This window comes from Balaenoptera ricei, chromosome 2 (assembly GCF_028023285.1).
Source record: "Balaenoptera ricei isolate mBalRic1 chromosome 2, mBalRic1.hap2, whole genome shotgun sequence".
Classification (NCBI taxonomy): domain Eukaryota; kingdom Metazoa; phylum Chordata; class Mammalia; order Artiodactyla; family Balaenopteridae; genus Balaenoptera; species Balaenoptera ricei.
In genome coordinates, this window is record NC_082640.1 from 177,156,995 (window position 1) to 177,174,955 (window position 17,961).

The following is a 17,961-nucleotide window of genomic DNA, read 5'->3' on the forward strand; positions in this document are numbered from 1 at the left end:
ACAGCCTTGCCATTGCTAATTTCCTTGAGTCTACCAAGTCTAATGGCATTGTGTACTTTCCTTCTGTTCAGTCCCTGCAAGAAGCCCCAGATCACCCTTCATCTCTCTCACTCTAATTTCCATAAGGCCTTGCACATCTCCTGTCCAGATCCTTTCTCCCACCTTATCGCAATTCCTGAAAGTTTTCCTCCATCAGAAATTCATGGTCCTTCATGTGCTCTGTTTCCTTTCCCTTCTTAGTCTAATGGAAACCCAGCTCTTCCCTGAAGAAGAGTGTCCTTGGACTAAGGCCAGGGTGTAGGCATCTTCCTTGCTCATCATTTCCCCCTTCAGACCATTCCCACCTTGTCTTTAAAAACACCCAGCTCTGAATCTCACATTACTTACCCTGACTTTCTCATTTATTGACAATTTTAATTCCTGGCTCTTTTTACTCTTTCCTAAACTATTCCTGTCTTAATTCTTGTTGATTTCAGTATTAATACACATAGTACAGTGTCTTAGTACAGTGTTTTCTGACACTCTGGCTTCTCAGTTCCTCAAATTCGTCTTCCCCAGAGACTTCTTTTTTTTTCATCTTCCACCCTCACTCAGTTACTTATTCCTATGGTCATATCACAGAACTTGTTATTATCAATAACTGCAGCCTGTCCATGGTGTCAGTCCGAAGTCTCCCATTCTCTGATTACCATTTCCTCTGTCTCTGGACAGCACTGTATTGATCCTATTGCCTCTCACTGTTCCTCCCCTTCTTCATGTCTTCCCTTCTCAAGTCAGTCATTACAGTCCCTTCTTGCCTACATCATTCCTGACCTCTACTTTTTCAGACTTGCTTGGCTAAACACAACCCTCGTCAAATCTGCCTTTCCATCTACCAACACCTGTACCTATCAGATGAGTGTGACTGGAGAAAAAAACGCATAACAATATTGACTGGTCTTATTTTAAATTCATGACCATGAACCTCAACTGGGTCCTTAAAGCTACCTGGCATCACACCATATTTCCCTGGTCCATTCACGTTTCCATTCTCCTGATTATTTCATAGCTACTTTTCTTTCCAAACTTTCAGTATCTGTTCCTATTTGACATAATCTGAAGAGATTTCCACATCCTCCTACCCCTTCCTCTGCCTCCCTTCCATCATCTGCACCCATACACCTGGCCTTCCTAGCTGGGGCTGCAAGTGAACTGTGTTTTGGTCTGAAGTCAGCCTTTCCACATGTGGACATGATTCCATCTCTCTTACTTACTCAAGGATGTACGCCCAGAAATCTCCCCTCTTGCTCCTCCCTTAGTTTTTTCTAAGGTATCTTTGACTTGAATATACAAACATCGTCTTATTTCTCTCTTTTAAAAAAAGCTCTTGATCCTAATTCTCCCCATTATTATCCCATTTGCTTCTTCCCTTTTAGCAAAAAGTTCCCCCCTTTTTATTGAAGTATAATTGGCATACAATATTATATTAAATTTAGGTGTACAACATAGCAATTCAATGTTTATATGCATTACAAAATAATCACCATGATAAGTCTAGTTACCATCTATCACCATTTAAAGCTACTACAGTATTGTTGACTATATTCCCTATTCTGTGTGTTACATCCCCATGACTCATTTTATATAACTGAAAGTTTGTGCCTCTTAATCCTCTTCACCTATTTTGTCCATCCCTCCATGCCCCTCCTCTCTGGCAACCACCAGTTTGTTCTCTGTATCTATGAATCTGTTTCTGTTTTGCTTGTTCACTTGTTTTGTTTTTAAGAATCAACATATAGGGGAAATCATAGAGTATTTGTTTTTCTCTGTCTGGCTTACTTTACTTAGCATAATACCCTCTAGGTTTTAGCAAAACTTTTTAAGGAGTTATCTGTACTATCACTATTCCCAATTTTCTCCCATACTATTCTTTCTAAAAAGTACTCATCATTCCTATGAGGCTTCCAGAGTTCACCCAAACCTCACCTGTCAAGGTCACCAGTGGCCCCCACTGCTAAATCCAATGGTCAGCTCTTAGATATTATCTTCTGACTCAATAGTTCACAGAGTTGATCACCCCCACGTCACTTGGCTTCTGGGATACACATTTTCTTGGTTTTCTGCATATTCAGTGGTCACTCCTTCTCAATCTCTTTTTTCGGTTCCTCCTTAACTCCCTAATGAGGGAGTGCCCCAGGGTCTTTGTCCTTGGTCCTTTTCTCAGTTCTGTCTACACTCAGTGTGTTGGTGATCTCATCTACTCTTGTAGTTTTACATACTGTCTGTATACTGAGACAACTCTATTAGGTACCTACTGCTGGAATAATGCTGTGTAACAAATAAACATACAAATATCAGCAACATATAACAATAAGCATTTATTCAATTCAAGGGCTATTGGCTATCTGCAGATGAGCTAATCTAGGCTGGACTGTGTGGCCAGCCTCCTCCTGGGACCCATGAAGCCTGGAAATATTTTTCTTAGGGTGATGGAAGAGGCACAAGAGAGCAAGCCCCGCTGCACAGGAGCTTTGCAAGCCTTTGGTCATGTTATGCCTGCAAACATTCCATGAGCCAAAGCAAATCACCTGGCTGGAGCCAAAGTCAAGAGGGGAAATACACTCTGTCTCTTTAGTGGGAGGAACTTTTAAGTTACATGGCAACGGTCATTGATTCAGAGAGGAGTGAAGAATTGGGGCCTCATCTGCCAAAAATTGCATGGGACATACTCATACTAAAAAATTTTCTGTTGTTTATCCCACATTAAATTTTAACTGGGTGTCCTCTTTTATCTGGCCACCTTAATCTACCTTCAAAATCTACCCCTTCTCACCATCTCCCCTGCTTCCACCCTGGTCTGAGCCATTAACATCTCTCATGTGGATCAACTGCGATAGCCTCCTAACTGGGCTCCTGCCTTTTACCCATATTGCCTTCGTATCCTCCCAACGCAGCAGCCACCGTGATCCTTTAAAACATGAGATTAGACCATTACTCTGCTTAAAACCCTCCATTGGCTCCCATTTCTTTCACAGTAAAAAGTCAAGTCCTTTAAATTCCTAAAATGCTTTACGTGGTCCTGATTCTCATTAGTTCTCTGACTTCATTTTGCATGGTTCTCTCCACATTTCTTCTATTCAGCCACAGTGGCCTCCTGCCATTTTTTGAACACTCCTTACATTTTCTTACCTTGGGGCCTTGGCACCGGCTGGTCCCTCAGCCTGAAACTGTCTTCTCCAGACACCTGCCTGGCTCCCTCACTCATTTCTTTTAATTCTCTGTTCAAACATCAGGTTCCCCGTGAGGCCTGGACCACACCCCACCTTTCCACCCCTACTTGGCATCTTAGAATCACTTTCTCTGCTCTGTTTCTCTTCTATAAAGAATTATTCTTCTAATATATAATAATTTATTTACTTTTATGTATGTTAATTATTGTCTGTCTGTCCCCACTGTTCTCTCAAAGGCAAGAAATTTTCTCTGGTTTGTTCTTTGATTGTATCCCAAGTACCTAGTAGAGTGGTGGCAAATATTTGATGAATGAATGAATCAATAACATGACATTTTCTTCACATCAGTATAAAAAATTGAATAGAAAAATTTTAAGCTAAGTGTATAGCTCTATTCAAATATTTGTTGTCTTAAACTATATACAAATGGAAGGCTTCATAAAATGATTTAGGACTGAGCAAAAATTGCCTGGCTTAAAGAATCTTGGTACACTAATGATTATTAATAACTATCTTACAGTTATGACGCTTCTTTAAAATTAAAGATACCAAGGATTTTGATAAGCGTATCGAGACTCTAAAAGTCTCAATAATCTGTTAAAGAATTCTTGTCTTTGAGCTTTCTTGTTCTACATTATCGGTGAGATTATTATGCCATAGTAGCAGCAAATGTAAAACAGAAGCAGATAAGGGTAAGACAGGTAATTATGCATGTTTTAAACTTGTGGTTTGTGGAGAATACCTAAGAGAAAAGCAATAGCTTAATCTTTAATATCTTAATGACTAAGGAATTTTAAATGGGTAGTTATTTTTATGCTTTATTTGGAGAGTTTGGGAAACATTGTAACAGTTATACTTTTTTTGTTACCAAGAAAGTATTTATCTGGCAAATGTATCTATTCAGAAAGACCTCTGAGAACCAAAAATAGATGTTCCAAAATCAGTGCTTAAAAGCTTTTCTCCTCAGCCCTCACCTAGGATCTATTTTACTTTTATTTCTGACAGCTTAATAAGTTTAATGATCACCCAATAGTAGAATAGCATCTGCATACTTATATTGTATGTATGTGTGAATATATGGTGACTTGCTCTGTGGCAAGAAAAACAATTGATAACATGAAAAGGAGGAGACAGATATCATGAAGCTTAAGAACTTGAAGCCATTTAGGGTGGATATGTTATAATCATGGAAGCCCATAGTGGTAATTCCAGGCTGCTCACTGAGTTCAATACACAGTGAGTGTTGCTTAAGATGTCAAGGAAGTTTATAAAAAAGTTTTAGGGGTTTGCCATGATAAACCGTTAAACTTTTCAAAAAGCTTTAAAGGATAATCTTTACCTAGAATAATGTGGGACAGCTTGTTTCCCATTATTCATAGATTGAAAAGACAATATTAAATGCAGAAAATATTTTACCTTAGATCCATTTGTCAACAGCAGAAGCAAATGATACAAGTCTTTCTTGCTCAACTAATAAAATCGAAAATCTGAGTTATTGGTAAGTAATTATTCCAAGTTAGATACAGTCCCTGCTCTGAAATTACTTATGATTTAGCAAAGGTTGTAGACAGGTAAACAGACAATTACATTATGGCGTGTTCATTTTGGTACAGGTTAGGACAGGGTGCTCTGGGATTGCATAAAAGGGTCACATGATTCTGTTTTTTGTTTGAATCTGGGGGTGGGGGTCCTGGATGCCTTTCTGGAGGAGGAAGTGTCTATATAAATTGAGATGTAAGTGATGAGTAGGAAATTGCCAGCCAAAGGTGGAGTGGTGGAATGATATAGGTGGATCAACTGTAGGTGTCTTTGGGTTTTGTATGAAAAGAAATTCAGTTCTGGAAAGGTCCAAGGATACGTGATATGAGCATGCCGAGCTCTAGCTTGGTAATTGTGCTGTCGTTAATCTCTGAGAGGCATAGCAACACATGCAGAGTGTAATGTGGAAGCAACTCCCATGGAACTTTGAAACCAGTGTGTATGTGATTCCATTAAAGTAGTTAGCAGGGCCAGAAAGTATATAATGATTTGAATGGGAGAATTGGGCAAGAGGGGAAAATATATGAAAAAGGTTCTTAAACTTGCTTTTAATCAATGTCCTGAGTTTTAAATAATATTTCTGTTTGTAGATCCCGCTACTAAAGGACTTTCAACTTTGGAAATGCCACGAGAATCCTCATCTGCCCCTACATTAGAAGCAGGTGTGCCAGAAACAAGTAGCCATTCTTCAATATCAAGTAAGATTTCCTTTGGTGATCATTTCACCTGTACATTGATTTGGAACATTATCTGCTGCATTGTTTTCAATTTTCACACTCTTGGTATTGTTTTTTTCTTTTTTTTTTTTAACGTTGTGTTAGCTTCCTAGGTAACACTATGTTGTATGTTCTCAGAGACCCTGAGACATAGGCCCAATTTTGTCAGCATCTCAAGTGTTTGATAAATCAGTACAGTTACTGATAGGCCAAGAATCCTAATTTGTTAAGGTATAATCACTGGATAATTCAATAAAATAAGTATTATGTTTGACTAGCCTAAACATAAAACATGGAACTGGTTTTGGGACAAGTGAGAAACATTGTCTGTGACAGAATTTTACATGAAACACCTTTGTTTAATTTGAATCACCTCCATCATTGACAAAATTTTTATCTAAGTTATCATCAAATAAATGTATCAGATATATCATGATCCCAAAGTTATTATTGAATGTAGCGCGTTTGGATCGGAAAATTAAAATGGCATGAAATATTACTGGATCTACGGGAGGCAACTATTCAGTATTTTGAAACTGCCTTGTTTGTTGGGTCCTATATTTTGCCCATGAGGAGCTTGAGTTCCACTGAGGTGAAAATAAGGGTGTCCACTTGGCTCAGTGGAGTCAATTAAAAGACTTTAGCATGGGAAATTCTCAGTAGGAATCAGAGATACAAACAGTGGTGCAACTTCTGCAAACCCTTGTCATCTGTGCTGGTATATTTTGTGTTCCATGTGGCCACTGCCTCAAGGGCTAGTGAATTTTCCTTTGACAGTCTTTTGAAATAAAGATGATCCTGAAAACCAGATAAAGATCTTAACTTAAATGCTGGACTGGTAGTCTGGAACGACATCATCATCTTCATCATTCATTTATTCATGCTTTCATTCATTCAGCAACTATTTATTAAGTGTCTGCTGAGTGCCAGGCACTGTGCTTGGTACTGGTGATCAAAGGTGAATAAATAAGACACCCCTTGTTCTCCAGGCATTTACAGAAATAATAGTAATAATTGCTACCAATTATTTGACACCATGTTCCAGGCACCGTGCTAAGTGGTTTACACACATTGCTATTTTATTAAATCCTCGCGTCAGCACTGCATGGCAGATATTATTGACCCAGTTTTAAAGAAACAGAGGTTCAGAGAGGCTAAGTGACTTGCCTAAAGTCATACGGCTATTAAGTGATAGAGACAGGAATTGATGCTAGGTCTGTTTGATTTTTCAAGCCCAAGGTGTTTTTTAGTATACCACACTGCCTTAGACTAATTCAAATTCAGTTATAATAGAGATTACAGAAATTCTAAGAAAGCATTTTCAAGTAACAGTTATTTGCCCTTTTGGCAGCAAAGAAAAACGCCTCATTCTGAATCTAATTGTTCTTCGTTTATCACAAAAAATCTGTTTTATAACATGAAAAATGCCCATTTTTAAGTCCACATACTAAAATCATGAAAGTGTATCTTCTCCTAATTTGCATGAGTCATCTGAAAAAAAGTGAATTATAGTTAGAATTCCAAGTTGGATATAATTTGAGATAGGATGACTTAAGTCAGTTTGACTTCAGTGCTAGTTACATGTATCATAAAATAAATGTATCAATGAATCATGATCCTGAAGTCATGTTTGAATCTAGCCCTTTTGGATTCAGCATAGTGCATCATTAAATTTCCACCTTCCTCCTTCTCTCCATTTAAAGCATGTATGGGATAGCTCTTGGTGGTGTGTTCTTAGAGACATAATGCCAGGTGCTTTACACACTGAGCTAAACATTAAGGGACTTTACTCTCAGGGAATTCTTCTGTCTTTAAAAAAATACTGAGGACTGGAGAAATTAACCAATCACTAGAGGTTTTTAACCCTTCTTTGATTTTGTCTGATAGATGCTGCTAATTTTTAAATTTGTCGGATCTTCTAAAAGATTTCTGCTTTTGAATTTTACTTGAAATTTGTTAAATTTTCTAAAAGATTTCTGCCTTTGAATTTTACCTGGAGCTGCACTTTCAAGTGAACCATGAAATTGCAATATTTACCAATCAACCACAAGAATCAGGTTTTTCATTAGTTTGCATAGTCATTTCCATGAATTCAGTTAACATGGACTCCAAGACACAAGAATTCTCATCACACCCCTCTTTTTTGCTCAGTTTATCAGCTGATTATTTTGTAGCTAAACATGCCATGACCACCATGAATCAAACAGCATGCTAATTACATTAAAAATAATGTCATAATTGATTTCGCATCACACCAAGTTGCTGCCCTGGTACCATGACTGTGAAACCTGTGTATAACATGTAAGGCTTTCTAGGGCCATAAAGACATCTCGGTTTCTACCATCCCCTTCTAGACAATGTATTTCAGAGCTTCAGTTTCTGAAATTGTCCTTATAAGAGAGTGAATAACCACAAGTTCTCAAATATCCAGTTGTTTGGGATCATGTATAAAAGGCCTGTTAGTGATGCTCTTCCTTTCTCACTGGGCTGGTGGCAGGGATTGGTGGGACCACTTGAAGAGGAATAGGAGGGTAGGAGGCAGGTTGCTTTCTCACTCAGCAGTCTATTGTCAGAAGTGCTTTTCACTGTTTTTCCGGTTCGGAGATGCTTATGTATGTGACTTATCAATCATGAGATATTTGTCAATGCCTAATTGCAAGATAAAAGTGTTACCACTATTTTTTTTAAAAACAAAGATGTGTACTAGAATATACTTGTGGAATGTTATTCAATTCACATTTTTCCAACAGTAGGCAGAGGCTCATACAGAGATTGAAAACAGCATTGACTTTGGAGTCAACATGTTTTGGTTTTACGACCACCTCATTTGCTGGTTGGTTCCAAGTAACATAATTTCATTTGCTTCAATTTCTCTCTAAAAATTGGGGTTGATACGTGTCATCCTACTCCAAAATATGCATGTACATACACAAACACACACACATGCACGGGGGCCTCAGAGGGATATAATGGAGACTGAAACTATGTATGTATGCACTGCTCCATTAAAGAAAGTTAAGCTATAAATTCAAAGTAGTAGTATCTGTCTTGAATCCTTTTGGGAACAAGGCAGAGTATATACATTAAAAAGGAAATGAAAATATCATATTGTTGTAACTGGGGTAAATATTTACAGGCTACAGATAAGTGCTCATAGGCACTGTTTCTTTCTTTATCGAGTGAAGACAGGCACCAGAAGTAGCATAGTGCCTTAGTTTTTCATCTGGACAGGAGCATACAACTTGCTAAACAATGACGAATAGCCAATGAAGGTTCAATTAAGATTCTGTATGGATGTGTAGAGCCTTTGTGTGCTGTGCAAATTTATTCCCCCTAGTAATTATCTCCTAATTTCCTCCATATAGCTCAGTATAGGCAGATGAAAAGGGGATCCCTGGGAGCTCTGACAATGAGCCAGTTAATGAAGCGACAGCTGGAACATCAGTCTAGCGCCCCCCATAACATCAGCAACTGGGACACTGGTGGGTCAAGCTTTTTCTTCTTGTTTTACCTCTCAGATTAGCGAATGCCACTTTCTCTGTGTCCCCTCTGCTTCCTTGTGAAGGAATAGATTTTTTCTCATATTCTGTGGTTCAAACAATTTTTTTAACCTAAGGTAATTAATAAGCCTATTTAAACTTTCCAAGTGTTCTAGAGCCACCGGTTCTTCCATCTCAGCTGGTCCAACTCTTTTTTTTTTGTTTGTTTGTTTGTTTTCCTCTAAGACCCAGATTCCAGATGTTAGGCTATCTCTTTGGGGGTTAAATGATATAAATGCATAAAGGAGGGAATGGAACTATGATTTCATGATGCAAATTAGAAAACAAAACAAAACACCAGATTATCAATATTCTCTGTTTTATAAACTCTGAATTATCAAAAATAAGGGACTATTGATAGTAATAATAACAGTAATAACAAATGTCAGCTTAGTGACGTCATGATCTGCCGGTAGGTTTGGGAATATGAGCTCTATGTTTTAGTCAGCAGGGTCACCAGGTTGCAGCCGCACACCCTCATGCTCATACGATGGAACTGCCTCTAACCTCAATTTTAAAGTAAGAATTGACTGCCATGACATGTCTATTTTAAACATGATCACTCTGCATTTTCTAAACTTTGTTACCACGTTCTGCACACGTACTACTTTCTCAAGCCAGTAGTACTGCCGCAATTCTGCTCTTTTCAGTGCCTGCCTTTTCTTTTTTTCTTTTTTAATTAAATGGGTCATTTGATTACAAGATTATATATGTGAAAGCTTTTTGCAAGATGCATGCACTTTGAAAATGTCAGGGTTTACTACTGTGACATGCTCTGGGGGCCAACACTTGGATAGGACTATTTTTGTATCTTGGTTAGTATACTTTCTGGCTACAGTTATATGAAATTATTTTAATAGCCTTCTTTATGACCAGGAATTACAATGTCCACAAAACCAAAATATTGAGATACTGTTAATTTTTCATAACCATAATATTTACATATATTTCATCTTATTTTCCCCACTGTTCTTCAAAAAAAAAAAGAGAGCTAGTCTAGATAACTAAATCCTACACACCATACCCAATCCTATATTTAACAGATAATTTCAACTCTCCTGGCCTTTATTAAGGTTCTTAACGTTTTAAAGGTTTAGTGTTTTGTCTTCTTTTTAGTGATAAGTGGTAATGAATAATGAAATGGCCAAAAGCCAAGGGGCAAGGGAGACAAGGAGAAAGACATTGAATAACCAGCCTTGAGAGTTTACTGGGTTTGGGTGAAGCTTTTTTGTTCACACCAAAGAGGACTTTGTTCCTGTCTTTACTGAGCTCATGCTATGTAAAACTGAGAATGGAAGCTTTTGTTAGGTTCATTCTCTGAGAATTAAATGCCCATCTTTCGTTAGGTTGACCTGAAGATTATTTTACCATGCTGCTGTTCTCTATAGCAAGCTCAGCCTAAGCTATCCATTTTAGATTCTGACTACAATTACAACTTAGTTTGATTGACTCTGTAGAGTTATAAAAAAGCAAATAGATCTCAATTTCTAATCCGAATTTTAATCTAAAAAAAAATCTACATGATGCCAAATAACCCATTTAACTGAATTTTTCACTTTTCAACCAAACCTCAGCCTTGTTCATGTCACTCTGGTTTATCATCTTATACTTACCATTTACATGCTGTCTGAATTTCTTTCATCTGAGTTTTCCTAGGCTTGTTTTCCATCCTCCAAGTTGGTTCGCTAGTCACCAAGTCCTACTAGAGCTTCATCTCAATATTCTTTTTTTTAATTAGTGTCATAAAAATTCTCCCCAAATCCAAGACCAGAGAGAATTGATGGGTGTGGAGTTTTTTATTAGGTGGCATGTCACTTTATACCACATACGTTGATTCAGTGACTTGCTAGTCTCCAAAAGAACAAATCTGGTCATGCAGACACACAGAGAAAGGCAGCCTAAAGCATGGGTCATGATCGACTCGCCTCAGCATGCACCTGCTCGCTCAGAGAATACCTGCCTCTTCTCCACCCATGCGTATCTGATGGCTTGCTTCTTTGCCTCATCTTTCACATGAAAAAAATGTTCCTGAAGCACTACTCCTCCATTTGCCCCTGTCCTCTTATTCCTGTTCTGCAGCCCTCAGTCAAATGCCTGTCATTTCCTTGCTACCAGTTCCACATGTTTTCTGTACGATCTATCTGGTCATTGCCACAAATGATCACTTATGTATTTATTGATTTGCATAAAACATGTCTTTCATGGCTGTGACATTAGCCTTTCATTTTTTTCATTTCATATCAAGAGATTTGGGATTTGAGCTTTTGTGGGGGAGGGATTAGAGAATCTGGACTTTTGGAGATGGTTTTAGATACTCTCCTACTTTCAGCTGCATCTCATACACCTGAATGGCAGGTTTGTAGTGAAACCCCAAGCAACCCTACCCTAAAATCTAGGATGTTTCCTGTAAATGTTAATAATCAACAGTAACAATCGCCAAAAAATGGCCCCAAGAGATTATTGGTTAAATTCTTTGTATTGTGAATTGTGCGCAATTGACCGCAATGAAGACTGAAATGTTCTGTTTATCCACAGAACAGATACAGCCTGGGAAACGCCAGTGTAATGTGCCAATGTGCCTAAACCCTGACCTGGAGGGACAGCCACTGAGAACGAGAGGTGAGCTGAGTCGCAGAATCTCAGAAATGGTGAAAGAAACCGTATATGTCAATCATCTAGTCACCCAGCAGGTGCTGAAATCTCTTCTTCAGCAGCTCCATGAAGTGGATCCAACCTTTGCTCAAACGCTTGCAGGACCTGGGAATGTACGCCATCTCATCTTTGAACATGACTGACAAAAATTTCTTCCTTATAGTGAATTTTTAACCTTTGGGGCCACACAAAGCAAATCTGGACTCTCTCATGTAATTTTTAGATATTTGAAGAAAGCCACCAGTTGCTTATTTCCTCAGGCTTTTCTAGACCACACATCCCTGGGTCATTTGGTATTCCTACTAATATGTATCAGTTTTCCATATCATCCTGTATCTACTTCTCTGAACATGGCCCAGCTTATCTATGTTCCTTCTAGATTATTGAGATCATAGATGAATAGCTTCTTTTCAGCTATCCGAAACTGAACAAAATATACACTTGACTTTATGATGATCATAGGAGCAAGCTGAGAATAAATCTATGCTAAGATAATCAGAATATGTATTTTTAAAATTCATCTTATGTCTAGTTAATCATTACTTTTGTTCTTTTTTTTTGTTTTTTTTTTTTAAATTTAGAAGGCAGGTTAACCTATTATTTGTGACAACCAAAAAACAAAAATGAATTATGACCACATCTCTTAGCTAGTCCCATAAATCAAGCAAACCTATTATCCTGGACCATATCACTTCTAATTTTCCTTAGGAATGAGGAGACAGTTATCTCCAGCTTTGGCTAACATTTATTTGGCATTAAGTAGCAGTTTTATCCCCTATCCAATGAGATGAGACTCTTCTCATTTATGGGCTTAGGAAAAGCTTTTATGAGCAGAAGTCAGGGTGGCTGAACAAACTCTGGTGCTTGTCCATGATCTAGTGACTCAGTCAATAGAAGCAAAAGTGGAATGAGGTAATGGGAACAAAGAAAGTCTCTTTCATGGTAAACTGAAGAGTCCATTGATACAGCTAGGGGACTGATGTGTGCATTTACGCTTTGAGACAAACCAGCACCCGTATACTTTCTCCAAGACTCCCGAAGAAGCTTTTGCCAAAATCTCCAGCTATGAAGTTGGGCTTTGGAGGAGGTGCCCTCTTTATTCAAGTTTCTAAGAATGTTCTGTGTCTGTTCCTAATTCCATATACAGTGCACTTTGGGTATTCAGTAGGGGAACCAGTAGGGGTGGCACCAGAAGTGTTGCCCTAGATAATGGGAGATAATGGGACTGCCCTTAATACTGCAGACTTAGTTGTGACTCAGCTATAGCACAAGGTGGCTGAGGCCAATGGCTTCCTTTTCGCATTGCCCACCTTCTCCTTGTATCTTACTCTTTGCCCCCTTATCATAAGCAGTATTTAGAAATCCATTGATACAGCTAATGTTGCCATAAGGTGGCCAATGTCTCATAACTTAACCTATCTGCTTTTATAAATGACTGTCATAAATATTGCCTTGTACATTCTGTGTTGTCGTGTGGAAAAACAAATTCATGATGCTATTGTCAAAAATATCTGTTCCTTGGCATTTGTATTAGGTAAGGATTGGCTTGAAACCACCCAAATGACTTGGACTCCCACTCTTTTCTTGACTTGAATTGTGATTTCTATGTATGCAATAGTAATTGGCAAGCATCTTCTGAAAGCCTTGACTCAGAGTTGTTGGTTTTTTAAAAAATCAGTTGCTTATGTTTCTAGTAAGACTATATATATATCACCATGTATCTTGTGGGCTGAGTTTCCACTTTTAGCACAGGCATTTTGGCATCTGGCAGATGTGGTGTGTCAATGTTCAAGAAATGTGGAGTACTGGAGTTGAACTTTCTGTGTTTTGGTTTCTTGAAGCAACTTCATGCAGTTTACCTTACTGTTTTAATAATCAATCATGTCTTCTTTTATCTTCGCCCAGTTCTTGCCTTTTCTATTATTAATCGATTTGTAATTTTGCTTATAATAAATATGTTGCTTCCTTTCAAAGCATCATCTTTATGAAACAGCTGGAGATCTTTGTTAATGATACAATTGGAAAGAGTGTTATCGCAGAGATAGCTGATAAATATAGTAGCAAAGTTTAGATTCCCATTTGGGATCTTCAGAAGTGACATCAAGATATTTTCAGATAATTTCCTTTGCCATTTGGGTCTGAAGGTCTCCTTATAAACAGATTTTGTAGCCTTTGATCAGACAAGGGAGTCTGTATAGTATGGAAGCATCAAAGGCTTTGATACCATTTTTTTCTCTCTCAGATTGAAATACTTTGCCCACTTGGTGAGGTTTCTAAAATTTTTTATGTTGATTCCTTTAGAAACCAATTCTCTGAATCATTATCTTTCTCCTATTTAAGGAAAGACCAGACAGTTTTGTTTTGTTTTTCAACACAAAGTTAGCAGTTCCTTAATGAAAAACAGATTCTTTCATGACCATTGGGTTTTTCTGCCTTCTTTCCTGTTTGAAGAACTCAGAGTCTCAGTTATTACTTTGTAGAACATGGTATTATTCTGAGTTGTCACTCTGGGATTCTTCTTGAAGTGCCTTATTTCCACAGTTCCTGGAGAATCTGTCCAGCACTGGTGGTTTTCTTAATGGAGAACAGTCTCCTGGATCTCCAGATTTACTCACCACTAGAGCACTAGATTCCTGCCTCAGATTTCTCTGAAGGCATCAAAACCCAAAGTATTAAACTCTGTGATATCGATTGGCTGAAGTCACCAGATGGTTCATTCAAAAAAACTTCATATTTCATTTATAAAGATTTCAGTTTGAAAAATGAAGTCTTTTGCTTTGGGGCTTATATTAATTTACAAAGTAGAAAACTGTCCAGATATTTCTTAGCTCAAACTTCTCCCCTTGCTTAGGTGTGTAGAGATCTAGGATCTGATTCCCTTTCCAAATTAGCAACATTTTAGTGTTGGCATGGATTTGTGATTTTAGAAATGTATTATTGTATGAGCGGCTTCCATTTATGCCTAGCAATTAAGGGTTGTAACTCATTTAAGGGTACCCTTGAATAGATCCCACGCACACACTTTTTTTCCTCTCTGTTTTAGTACCCTGTTGGCACACCTGAACTCTTTCTGATTTTTTTTCAGAGTCAAGAAGCAAAATGAACCATAGGAGTCTAGCTCTTAAAATGTTATAAGCCAAAACAAATCAGTCTTTCTTGGATTCATTTCACTCCTGATGGTTTTTCACAATGGAATTGGGCTGTCCCTGTGAATGTGATCTTTGGAGGATTTATAAGAGGAGAATAGGGCTTTTCCTGGCCCCTGGACACACATATTTATTCACCAGTTGTTTCTTTGCTGCTTACCCAGGTGCCACGAAATCCAGCCTGCTGTCAGCACCCAGCATTGTTAGTATGTTTGTACCAGCACCCGAAGAATTCACAGATGAGCAGCCAATGGTGATGACAGACAAGTAAGCTCACAGTTATTTTCTTCACTGTTTACAGAATTTGAGAAGTTGCTCACCATGGTTGTGAGAAAATATCAGAGGAGGCATGCTATGCTTTTAAGTCATAATTTGTTCTTCAAATGGCTGTAGCCATAAGTGTTGGTAAGCATTTGTTACCTTAGAAATGCAGTATTGTATGGGCAGCTTTCATCTATGCCAAGGCATTTTTCTTTTTTAATTTGTATGAATGCAAATAATGTCCACTTACTGATTATTCCTAGCAATAATTTCACACAAATAAAATCTCTCATCCAGAAGCTTCAAACTGTTAAGAGTGGGACTAAGTTTGAGACATGATCCAGCTGGTAGAATTCATTCTCTGAATCTCAGATTGGTTACGTTGCCTCTCTGTTTGTCAGCCTTCAATACCCCCAGATTTCTTATGGGATGAAGTCCAAATGCTTTAGCTTATTGTAAAAGGCCCTTTAGGTTGTGAAGGTATGGTCTTAACCACTCCTCACCAGGAACTCCTTCCCTAGACCCCTCACCTTCTCCAGAGCATGCCTGATGTGTTCTCTCCTCTGTGATCTCATAGGTGCCCTTCACTCTGTACTTTCTCTGCCTGGTGAACTCCTATTCATGCATCAAGACCCAGCTTGAGGCCAAGTTTCCCTGATTTCACAAGGCAGAATGCATCATGCCCTTCTCCAAGTTTCCATAGTATTTGATACATCTCTCTATTCTACCACTTACCACGCTGTATTTTAATCGTTAGGTGTTTATACACACATGTTCTGTAATAGATTGTGAGTTCCTTAGGGACTAGTACCCTTTCTTCTGTACTTTATACTCTGAGCTCACTATACATTGCTTGGCACATAAATGCTGTTCAGTGAACATGATAAATAGTAAGACTTGCACGATTTCAAGTTTGGAGAGATCCCTTGGGCCGGGGAGGCTTCCTGGTAAAGGTGACCCATGTGAGAATTGAGTAGGCTTGTGATAAAAGGAGAGGAAGGTGAGGTGGAAGGGGCTGGTCTGAGGATCCATGCAGCTGGCCACAGCTGGCCGTCATTACTGAAGAAGGGAAAGGCCTGTCTTGAACAGCTCCTTACCATGTCCACATGGGGAGCACCTAGTTGCTTGTGGAGGGCTCTTCTTAGCTCTTTCTTTGGTATAATTTTCTCGTTTTGTGTCCTCCTCCAAGTCTCAATATTTCCTAGTTGTCTTCCCGGTTGCCTTTGTGTGTACTCCATTTATCTTCGTTTTTAGTTACAAGTGTGAATCCTATATTTTTTTAAACAGTCAGTTTGTAAGGAATGATATTTATGTATATCAGGAAGTTTGTAAGGAGTGATATACATGTATATTGGGAAGTTTGTAAGGAGTGATATATATGTATATCAGGAAGTTTTCAGATGGAAAGGTCACAGTAGCCATTTTAGCTCTGCCTCCCTTGCTTTTCCCTTCACTGTATAAAGCTGTTCAGCGGCCACTGAGAAAAAGAGCTCCGCTTTGGTTGAGATGACGTCAGTTGAACCCACATTAGATACTACAAAGAGCAATAAGCTGGAAGTTCCTTAAGAGCAGGGACCATTGTGTTTTTACAGACTGCAGTCTCAGTAGGCGTGGTGAGTTCATAAACTGATCGGAGTGACTGGTACAGAAGAGACTTGATCCAGACTCCCTAGGCTTTCTACAGGGTTCTATTGACTGGACTATTCTGTCTCTCACCCACAAATAGGATTTTAAAATTTTTATTTATTTTTGTTTTATTTATTTTTTCAATAGATCTTTATGGAGTATAATTGCTTCATAATGCTGTGTTAGTTTCTGTTGTACACCAAAGTGAATCAGCCATATGCACACATATATCCCCATATCCCTTCCCTCTTGAGCCTCCCTCCTACCCTCCCTAACCCACCGCTCTAGGTCATTGCAAAGCACTGAGCTGATCTCCCTGTGCTATGCTGCTGCTTCCCACTAGCCAACTATTTTACATTCGGTAGTGTATATATGTCGATGCTACTGTCACTTCTCCCCAGCTTCCCCCTCCCTGCCCCCGTGTCCTCAAGTACATTCTCTATGTCTATGTCTTTATTAATAGGATGTTTTTAAATCTGAACGATTGGGAAGGCTTCCATTTGTGTCTAGACATTTTTCACTTTTAATTTCAACAAATGAAAAAAATATCTAGTTAGTGACTATCCCCAGTAATAATTTCACATGCAGAAAATCCTTCAACCAGAAGCTTCAAACTATTAGTCCAATTGGCGCTCACTGTAAAAGGGAGCACTAATTCGTGCAGAGGCCAGATAGTAATGAACTGAAAGACCATTTTCAGTGATCAGTGGAACCTTCCTGATCTCTGGTGTGTGTGCTACTTCTGTGTCTAAGGTGACGGTGGTGCTGGAGTTTTCTATTTATTGTTAGAGTGGGACCGCTGACCTCCTTTTGGGGACTTTTCCAAGACTCACCAAAAATGGCTGCATGTGCTTACACCTTGAAACCATTGTCGGCTTTCATGGAAAGCATTCCTCTGTTTTCTTTGCAGATGCCATGACTGTGGGGCCATTCTTGAAGAGTATGATGAGGAAACCCTTGGGCTGGCCATTGTGGTCCTCTCCACCTTCATTCACTTAAGCCCAGACTTGGCAGCCCCGCTGTTGCTGGATATCATGCAGTCTGTGGGAAGGTGAATGTCAGCTTCTGTTTCGTTTGGTAGGAAGGAGCCTTACTCAATCTGTATCCTTAAATAAAAACTACCAGTTCAAAAGTGAAACCGTTTGTAACCTTACAGATGCGTGATATTTGTGGGATCAACTCAGACTAATTTCACAAACTGAATGTACCAAACTTTTGGTTGAATTCTACAGCCATGTAGGGTCATGAGTCACAATGTCAGAGTGGAGCTAGA

At 38.7% G+C, this 17,961-nt stretch overlaps 1 protein-coding gene across 3 annotated transcripts in view; it reads left to right on the top strand.

Moving 5' to 3' along the window:
* The window catches only part of UNC79 (unc-79 homolog, NALCN channel complex subunit), a 209,582-nt gene that overhangs the window by 129,812 nt on the left and 61,809 nt on the right, over positions 1–17,961 (top strand). For all 3 annotated transcript variants that reach the window (XM_059915826.1, XM_059915827.1, XM_059915828.1), the window contains 5 exons: positions 5,339–5,446; positions 8,830–8,946; positions 11,539–11,622; positions 14,966–15,068; positions 17,599–17,739. In XM_059915826.1, coding sequence (XP_059771809.1) covers positions 5,339–5,446; positions 8,830–8,946; positions 11,539–11,622; positions 14,966–15,068; positions 17,599–17,739 — 553 coding nt within the window. The remainder of the gene's footprint in view (positions 1–5,338; positions 5,447–8,829; positions 8,947–11,538; positions 11,623–14,965; positions 15,069–17,598; positions 17,740–17,961) is intronic.